Here is a 10,167-nt window from a genome sequence, read left to right on the forward strand (position 1 = left end):
ATCTTTGGCTACTCAGTGTGGACAGAGTAGATCTTGTGCCTCTGTGTGGGCTGCACGTCTGAGTGTTCATCCAAATGTAAATGAGCGAAGGTTTATGTGCACGTCTGGGCACATGTTCCTGCTGCGTGTGTGTTTGTGTGTTTGTCCTGGCAGGAAAGCAGGGCCAGCCTCAGATGGGTAGTGGCAGACATATTGGTGTGTTTCAACCCATTAGCCAATAAAACCACAGGTAATCACCAAAAAAACACCTCCAGCTGGACGGGGAGGAGAGCATGGGGCAGGAGAGGAGTGGAGGGATAGGGGCAGATAAACAATAAAATGGGGAAAGGAATGTGGGCAAGGAAGGAGAAGGGGGAGGACGGACTGGGCAGATAGATGTAGGAAGGAATTAGTGCTACGCGTGGGCTGGCGTGCTTTTGCACGTGTGTGTCGCAGTGTGGAGGAAGTGGCTCTGGCAGCTGCTGTTTCTGTGGCTTTAGTCCAGTAACACCTGACAACCTGCATCTATCACTCCTTTATTGAGAAAGAGGGATAAAGGGGAAAGTAGAGGAGGACAAAGTACGGGAGATAGAGGTGTGGGGCTATGAAACGGCAAGAGAAAAGCAAACACTTGGAGACAAAAGATGGACGACAGCTGGAAAACCGAGTCTGAGGAGGCATGTAGTGGAGGACCCGCTCAGACAATATATTTTTTGAAGATGTATTATTCAACAGTAAATGTTTTGTATTTTTTTTAAATGCTTGAATGAACATGCATGTTTTCATCTAGTTGGATAATGTAGTTTAATGTCCATATATGTTGGTTCTAATCACGTTGTTGTACTTTTCCTTTTTGTGTCTTACCAGTTTAAAGCGGGAATTATAAATTATCAGAATTTGTCATCATCAGGGGAAATGAATGACGTTCAGAATTGTGACTTATAAAAATTATGATCTCTGACGATGACAAACTGTTTGGGATTGTTACTTTTCAGCTGATTCCACCAGATCTTTAGTAAATATAAATGTGTTTAAAAATATAATTTAAAAAGTATTATATTATGATTGATTCTTGTGTGCCACCATGATATCAAAATCTAAATTTTTTTATGTCAATTTAGGATTTTTATGGATAAGGTTTTCAGACACTGCCAGGTTTAAAAATTGCTTTTGTTGTGCAGCACGTATTGCTCGACTGTTTTTTTGCTAATTTTTTTCTCAGTGCCCATTAGGCCTTGCAGATTCCATGTCATTAGCACACTTAGTGTTTCACACTTAGTGTTTCTGCACTGGAAGCGTCCCGCTTAACTGCAGAATTAATCTAGTCCTCCTGCAGCATCAGCATGAACAGGCTGGGTGTGGGCTAACTAGTCCCATTAACTGCATCTATTAGGATGTAGGATTTCCTTCAGCATTTAGAGTGTTTAGCCTTTAACTAACAGGGCCAATTAATGGGTGTCTTGTTACCCATTAGGAAGTGTTTGGGCATTTAGCCTTTTCCCGAGCTAACTAGCTTCTTAATCAGTCCAGTAATGAGAAAACATCCTCTCTGCTGCAGCAGTCAATAGTAATCACTGTTTACTCTGTTTCAGAGGGAGATGTATCGGCCTGCTGGAGTACTGTAGTTGTCAGGTGGGCATGGGAGGAGAAGATAACTTTATTCTGTTTAAAATAACATGTCCACTGCCTCAGATAAACAGAAACTGCAAAGAAAAGAACCAAGATTGTTTCAGTTTATTCCAACAGATCAAAAGCTGTAGACGTTATTACCAAATTAAGCTGTAATTTAAGGGATGATAGAGTATAAGTGCAGCTTATTAGATTAGAATATTGTGGGAATTGTATTTATTTAGCAATTAAGTTCAAAAAGTGGAACTCATCTTGATTAGTCAGACAAAACTTTCCTAATTTTGAACAGTAGAAATTTTCTTGTAAGCCATCATCAGTACTTTAAATAAATATTTGAATACATCATCATTCTGTAAGGAATAGCAATTGAGTCAGTTCTTAATCTGAATTAACATTCAAATGATTTTCTAATGTACTTAGAAGCGAACGTTCACAGACCCCATCCCCATTAATTCATTCAGTTTCACAAATTCATATTTTCATTCACACATTTGCTGAACTTCAACTTTAAGCTTTCTGGTTTTCTTCAAACGCGTGCTGAGGGTTTCTGGTGTCTCTCACCACGTCTGCCTTTCTGTCTGCCTGTTGATGTATTTTATCTGCTATTAAACTTCTCCCTCTGTCCTTCTCCAACTTGTCTGCATGCCACAGGCAACATTGAGTACAGCTGTCCCGCTACCAACGAGTGTGAGATCACCAAGAGAAGACGCAAGTCATGCCAGGCCTGCCGCTTTATGAAGTGTCTGACTGTGGGCATGCTGAGGGAGGGTAAGGGAAAAGGTCTCGTCTTACAATTTTTTGTTAACTTGTATACTTCTGGCATTTTTAAATGTGTCTAGATAAACTGAGGCCAAATTTAAGAAAGCAATAGGCGCACACATTTGGTTTTTATTGTTGATTTTATCTCATCTGCATAAAGTAAAAATTAAGCATCGCAATTCAAACATGTACTTACCCTAAAAATAATTGGTTCAATGTTTTATAGAAAGTTATACTTCAACCATACACTTTGTGTAGCCGTCAACACATTTTTGACACAATCATTGCTGAATATTTGAAAACTGGTATTGGTAGAGTTACGTTAAATTCATTGGTTTCCCTTTAGGGTTTTTGGTTTCCAAAGAGTGTGTTGGCCTGCTTTTCCATTCCCAATCCAGTTTTTATGTAGACCTAGGATTGGGATAAATGTCAAAGTTAGAACATCCAGATACATCCAAGTTTCAATGTTCTAGTAGGTGAAAGTAAATACGGAGGTTGCCCTCCCCTTTTGTAATTGTTTCTGTTTATGCAACATACCAACAGTACTAGTAGTAAATCTAACCCACAGCATGATGCTGACTCTCCTATACTTAACACACATTGGTTCTAGATTTAAAAGCCTCATCTTGACTCCTCCAAAGATACTTAAGCACACATAGCCCAACCTTTGGCTTGTCTTACCATAAAATATTTCTCTAGTAGACAGGAATGGTGTGCAGAAAGGTTTTTAAACATTTTAACCACTTTCACCTAAGGGGTGACATCCTGTGACTGACATTTTGGACATAGCTAGAATTTGCAACAGGCAGTCTTCCCTAACAAACTCCCAAACTGCTTTCAGAATAGATAAAGCAGGATTTAAAAGCAGCATTCTGCTTCTGGAATGGCCCTGACCTCAATCCTATTGAAAATATGTGGTCTATGAATAACACTGTGTCTGTGCCAGGAACCCAACCAACTTAAATGAACTTTACCAATGCTGCCAAAAAAGGGATCGAATATTCATGCCTAAATGCTGACTGCAGATATACTAGGAATATGGTCAACACTGAATTATTTAGCAATAAGATATATTTATGTAAAAGTAAAAGCCTAATAAAATAAAGAGATCAGTGTGTGTCATTATTATCAAACAATCCTGCATGTAAAACACATAAAACAGTTAGAAATCTCCTCTGGATTTGCTGTTTGTTTTTCCAAATACTTTTTTACGTACCTTTCTGTTCCCACACATTACCCAATGCAACACCAGGTAACACCTGTGCCTATGTTTAGAGAACATCTCAGCTCTTGAAGGACGAAGATTTAGCTGTATAAATGTGAACCTTTGAACAAAAGTGCACAAGAAGCATGTATTTCTAATTTACATGAAGAAGACGAAGAGCTAAGACGACAACCAACACTTTCAGTAGCTGCCCAGAGACAGATAAAGCCAAAAAACAAAAGATTTTATCTGCTCCAACACCACTTTGATTAAATACACTCACTCTCTCATTTTTACATTCCCTTGTTGCCTTTTGCCTCTTTCGTTCTCTCCTGTATGCCCACCTTTGACCTTTCTACTCCCACTGCACTTCCAGCAATGAAAACAGGCAGAGAGGAGTGGGGAGGGATGACGAGGAAGGTATATAGAGAAAAAGAGGGAGAGAGAGAGGGATGGTGAAGGTGGGAGAAGCCTTGGGGATGAGATGGAGGGACAGGGGGAGGGAGGGTAAGAGATTGATTTATAGGAGCAGAGGAGGGGGACCAAGGGAGGATGAGAGGCAGGGGGAGGATGGTTGAATGAGGCAGAAAGTGTGTGAGAGACGGCAAGAAAGGAGAGGAGCGAAGGGTCAAGGTTGTAATTGATGGGAGACCTGGCCCGCGCCCCCTTCCTTCCAGTGGTCAGGGAGCATGCCGGTGCCGACACCGTGCCAGCCCTCCCTCCAGCCGACCCACCCTCTGTCTCTCCCCATGTCTTATACCACTCAGAATTATTTAGCTTTTTCTGTTTTCTGTTTTGTGTCGTACGGTAATGGAAGAACTCTAAAATATGAATACCATGTCTTCCTATACATGCATCTACAGAGTAACTGCGGTATTGTTTTAATTGAAACAAAAATACAGTTACATTTTTCTTCTAATCACGATGAAACTGCAATAATTGCAAGCAACTAAGTTTGCTCAGTCTATCTTTTTTCTGCAGAGACAAACACACACACACACACACTTTTCTCTAACAAGCTGCTGTCGTAGCATTTGTTCTCCCAGTTGATCTGACATAGCACAACCTATGTCTCATCTCTAGAGTTTTATCTTGTGTATGTGGCTGTTAACAGACACACACATGCAGTCGAATGTAATATTGGCAACTCCAACAGTCTACTAGTTAACACGTCCAGTCTGCTTCCTTTCACTTGGCGAAGAGACGACGCAGCTCTTTGCTATGGTGTTTGTAAAGTCACATTTTTTTATTTAAAGAGTTTGGGGGGAAAATTTTTTAAAAATTGTGAGATATTCAGGAATGAGAAGTCACTTTTGAATCCCTTTAAGTTTAAAGGAAAAGTAAGGATTTAAAATGTACTTAATTGCAGATCATTTTAATCTTTACATATAAGGTGACAAATTTTACTTAATGAAAGGCTTCCTGGATCATTTCAGTGTTTAGTTTTTTGTTTTTGTTTTCTGGAAGCCTTTGAGTATTTTTATTTTTATGTTTACTTACATGGGTAATTTTAAAAAATAAAGTAATAATGATTTAGATAGCGCACCTGGGTTTTCTTGGACAAATCCCTTTTTACCAATTGTGAACTGTATTTTACTTTAGGATGAAAGGAGAAATGCATGTAATTGAATTTAAATCAGTCTATATGAAATGTATTTGTTCATTTTAATTGTACATTTTTCTGTAAATGGAGTCTATATTACAAAGTAATTTGGGGTGACATTTGTGTCCATACTTGAATGAACTCACCTTAATTAAGTCAACAATGAGTTTAGAGATTTTCATCACAACCAGAAAGCTTTGTCTAATTTTTTTAAGTTCATCATTTAACAGTGGAAGTCAACATTTCAAAGGGGATGTTGTTGAGTCACTGCTACCTTAAAACCAGTTTGAAACGAGTTACTCTAAATGAACGCTATTTAAAGGCGCTTTGGTAATGAAATCTTGTTTTAGTTGGACCAAAGCTAGTAGTAGCTTAGCACAGAAGACTCTAAAACCTCTAAAAAGAAAATTGTGTCAAATTGTGCTTTGATTACAGGGGACCAACAGAAAAGAAAAAAAAAAAAAAAACAGAAATGAACTCCTAAATCTTACAAATTTAAAAAATAAAATAAAATGATGGATGACACATTCCACTGGAAAAAGAGGGAACGCAACTGAGGGACATGTGTTTGTGTGTTTCTGTCGAGAGCAGGCAAACAAATAGCTGCCTTTTGTTACAACTGCCTCCCTGCTCTACACACATATATCATGCACATTCACATGAGGCTGCATATCTATACATCAACATGACAGACCACAGCCACCCCATTTGTTGCGCAGAGTGTGAATTTAATACAAGGGGCCCCACTCTTCATATGAATAAGGCTCATTTGGAGAATTGATATATCCATTTTCTCATTGGTAATTTTAATTCTTCTTAGACCTTTGCGAAATATCAATAGATTTAATGTATAGCAGCGTTAAACATTTTTAGCCATTAGCATATTTACCATTCAGCCGTTACTTATTTTGTGACAATGACAATGTTCTTTTGGGAAAACCTTTGTTATTGGTCCATGCTCAGCTATTATCTTAAACCTCTACAGATTCATCACTTCCCAGTATGCTACCATTTATAAAAGGAGGTCTGAGTTCTAATATAATTCTAAGTGGAAAATTTGAGACAGTTTCAAAAAGCTAACAATTGCTTCTTTTTTTTTTCTTAGTTGATATTTTCATATGACAAATCAATGATGTTTGTAATCACTACAGTGTTAACATCTAAACGTTCCATATTTATATCAAGACATTAAATTAATTAATCTGTAGTAAGCCCCTTTTGCATCCGAATGTAAGAAGTTGATCATATTATGGCTAGTCGACGTATATCTAATTTGAATCTTTTCTGAAAACTTCCACTTTAATCGCTGCTAAATTTCACCAAGAATCCAGATTCATTTCATTTCATGCTTGGCTCCCCATGTTGACATCATGAATTTTATTTTCATTACTTTTTATAATGCATGTATATGCTTATTCATGCTTAGAAGTTGCCTGTGTCATAAACTACATGTCACATCACTCTTATTTCACATGGCTAGAAATTGTATTATATTGAACAAAAAATCCTCAGCAGACTCGTGTGTGTGTGTGTGTGTGTGTGTGTGCGTGTGTGTGTGTGTGTGTGTGTGTGTGTGAACATTACTTAGTGTGTTTCATTCTTCTCTTCTTGGTGTTGACAGTGTTACTGCAAAATTGCATAGATGATGATGGTAAGTGGCTAGATCAGTTAGCGTCAGTGCTAACTGTGGTTGTCAGGGGGTAGCTCACGGCAGAAAGGTGAAGATAAAGTGGTCAGGGTGGAGTGGGGGGGAGGGGGGGAGGGGGAATGGAGGCATGTTTGTGTGTAGATGCTGCAGTTTACCCCTTAGGGCAAGATCTGCCTCAAATTAGCTTTGTCGCCCTGGGAGACAGAGAGGGTGAGATGAAGAGCAAGTGAGGCAGTAAGGAACAGTATGTGAGTGTGTGTTTGTGTGTAGATGGGAACCTGAAGAACAAGAGGCCAGGGGGTCAGGAAACAAACTCAGAGCAGATATCTGTTTTTACATGTTCTCTTAAACTCACTACCTGATCTATGAATGAGCTGACGATGCATTTACACATCATCTACTGTGAGGAAGAAGAGGAGAGCAAAACGGTCATTGAACAAACTGGAAATCAGTCATTCAGGAACAAACCTTAGTCACCCACCCACAAATATGTAGCAGCAAATTTCCAGAGCAAGACAATTAAAAGACGTTCTTATTGTATTATGAGAACGACCCCTCTGGCAATGGCTGGCTGTCCATTTTTAATGGGACCGTAATGATGCGTCAGCTGAAGACCAAAAGGTCATTGGGGTGGGGCTCAAATCTACTGAGAAATGGTAAGGGGGATGATAGAGCAGCTAGACCACAGGTAAAAACTGTAGGAGCAAGATTGGAGATGTCAAGTAATCCTAACTGCAAACATTGCATACATTACAGACATTACATGTCTAACATCAGCTGTGATTTGTAGAATTATTATCATTAGAAAGCACAGATTAAACATGTAAATATGAAAGGAATTGGCAGAGTCACGCAGCAGTATTCAACAGACACATATACCGTACATATTCTGACAAATGTGCTCAGATTCAGCAGCGACTTTGAAGATGAATCCTGAATGAGCAGGCAGAATGCGTTGAATCCAATGCCTGCATCTTTATAAAGTCATAAATGGCCAGCTGGATTGGGATGGTTGTGCTTCTAGAGGGACAAGTCCTCAGACTGCAGATATAAACCTTGGCGCCGTGCCGCACACACGCACGTATGCACACACAAATTAACACCTAGTGCCAGCTTTGGCCCTGCTCCCCATAGCCTCTGAGACCTAATGAGTGAGATCAGGTGGAAGGCCCCAGTCTGTGTGAGTGTTGCTACTTGTGTGTGTGTGTGTGTGTGTGCGTGTGTGTGTGTGTGTACAGCTGGTAGTGTGTGTGGCTCTTAACTCGACTGAAAGCTCAGCTATCTTGATTGCTGGCATCCACCCTCATTGCCCCTGCAACCATGTAGACGATTGCTTGACTTAAATGGTTGAAGAAGAGCATGTCAACTAAATCAACTAGTTTGTGTTTAGTTTGTCTTTCTCAATTACTCTGGTACATATATAATGATCCAGAAAAAAATGGCGTAGAGATGTGATAATAAATAAACAACAGGGGACCTAAAAGGAGAATGACAAAAGGGATGAATGGGGGTGATGGTGAGATTGAAGGAGGCGAGAGTTGAGGAAAAACAAAAGACGGGAGAGCGAGACAACTGGTGGCGTCTGGAGTTCCCCCCATGGGAGCCTTGTATCTAAATCTGGCCCTGTAGTGTCTGTCCTGCATGACTGTGTGTGATTGTGCTTCTGGCATCTGGTTGCATCCCTGCTAGAAAGAAGCGATAATGGAAGTGGAGTGACGAGAGATCGGCCTAAGTGGTCCGCTCTCTTTCACGAATGCTTTCTTTGCAAAGAGAGAAGAAAGGCGGAATTTTAGCAGGCAAAGCTGCAACCAGAAACACTCTCACATAATAATTAGACAGGCAAATATGAAGGTGGGCTGCTTCTAAATGTCTTTTAGTCCAATCACAACTCTTTGTATTTTGCCTTGCCCTTTAATCAGTACCTTCTGACACATGTGATATTGTAGCTTAGGTATATATAAGTACTTATATATATATATATATATATATATATATAATGTGTGTGTGTGTGTAGGTTTCAAATGTGGCAGCTATGATCAAATAGCAACAATGTATAAGCTACACTATGCAGACTTTCCATCTGCACTGGTGAAAATTTACTTACCTCACGCCAAGTAATTGTTGTTATTGCAATTGATTTAGCTAGTAATTATTTGACAAATTGAGCATTCACAGACTGTGAAAAGAGAACTACATTTTTCATCATCAAACTATTCTGAGACAGTAGGGCCTTGTGAATTTTACAGCCTTCCTCCCAGGACACATGCTTTACAGAAACTTGTCATGCATCCTAAACAATACACATGGTGCACAGTTTCACAAATTGCAGCATGTTTTTCCCAATTTAGACACATATGAAAACGTGTTTTTTGATACTTTAACAGTTTATAAATAATTAGTTCTATTGAGGTATTTTTAAGATGCTTTAAATGTGCAGTGGAGTATTCAGATTGTAGTTTCATTGTGTTATGTGCGCAAAGGAGACCACACTTATTCTGGTACTTCACTCGATCTCACTCACACGCAGCTACAAATTCACACTCCAGTGACAGCCACCTGCCCACTGCCTTAGGCACGGCTGTTCAGATCTGTTCTGGTCTAAACAAACATCACTGCATGACACCACACATTCGCTTCTCATCTTCGCTCATACCGCCTTTATTTTATCTCTGACATCGGACAAATGTCTGACATCACCAGTGTATTCTAAACGTTTTTGACGCACATAAAATATGTTCAGTTTTCATTGTGTGTGTGTCTTTCTCTGGATTCAACCTATATTTATTCATGCAATACATAATTATACGGTTACTCATTATTAACTGTTACATTTTAAGTGTTATGCTCAGGATTTTTTGCTCTTTTTTTTCGTGCTGAAAAGGCTTACGCTTTGCAGCAAAAAGGATGAGTCCCAGCGACGTTAACGTGTCAGCAGATTTATGTCCTCAGACACAAGTAATACCAGTAACAGATACACACTCTAGATTTAAATGGGGCTCTTGTCTTGCCCACTGCAGTCACCCATCAGTCCATAAAGCCGCACAGGAAAAACTGTAATGTTATTACATCCGCACTGCAGCGTAACACACATATACACAACATCTAAGTCCAAAACTAGTTTAAGGTGACTTCAACACAGTTAATACACCAAAGGAATATGTGGTCCCTCATTTCTCTCTTTTCCTTTGTCTCCCACTATTTGCTTTTTTTAACCGTCTATCTACAGTTAACTCCTTTTGGCTGTGATCTACAAAAATTCATTCATTTTACTTGTCTACCTACTCACCCCCCCCCCCCCCCCTCCTTCTCCTCACCCCCCCCTTTTTTTTTTTTCTTTTTTTTTTA

General features: G+C 39.4%; 1 protein-coding gene across 8 annotated transcripts in view; it reads left to right on the top strand.

Annotated features, from left to right (window-relative positions):
- esrrga (estrogen-related receptor gamma a) overlaps positions 1-10,167 on the top strand; it is a 254,277-nt gene that overhangs the window by 204,343 nt on the left and 39,767 nt on the right. For 6 of the 8 annotated variants that reach the window (XM_015037362.1, XM_015037360.1, XM_015037358.1 and 3 more), the window contains one exon: positions 2,260-2,388. In XM_015037362.1, coding sequence (XP_014892848.1) covers positions 2,260-2,388 — 129 coding nt within the window. The remainder of the gene's footprint in view (positions 1-2,259; positions 2,389-10,167) is intronic. The other 2 variants (XM_015037361.1, XM_015037359.1) reach the window with 1 other exon arrangement.

This window comes from Poecilia latipinna, unplaced genomic scaffold (genome assembly GCF_001443285.1).
Source record: "Poecilia latipinna isolate Pla-1442-1.1 unplaced genomic scaffold, P_latipinna-1.0 Scaffold402, whole genome shotgun sequence".
NCBI classification, from domain to species: domain Eukaryota; kingdom Metazoa; phylum Chordata; class Actinopteri; order Cyprinodontiformes; family Poeciliidae; genus Poecilia; species Poecilia latipinna.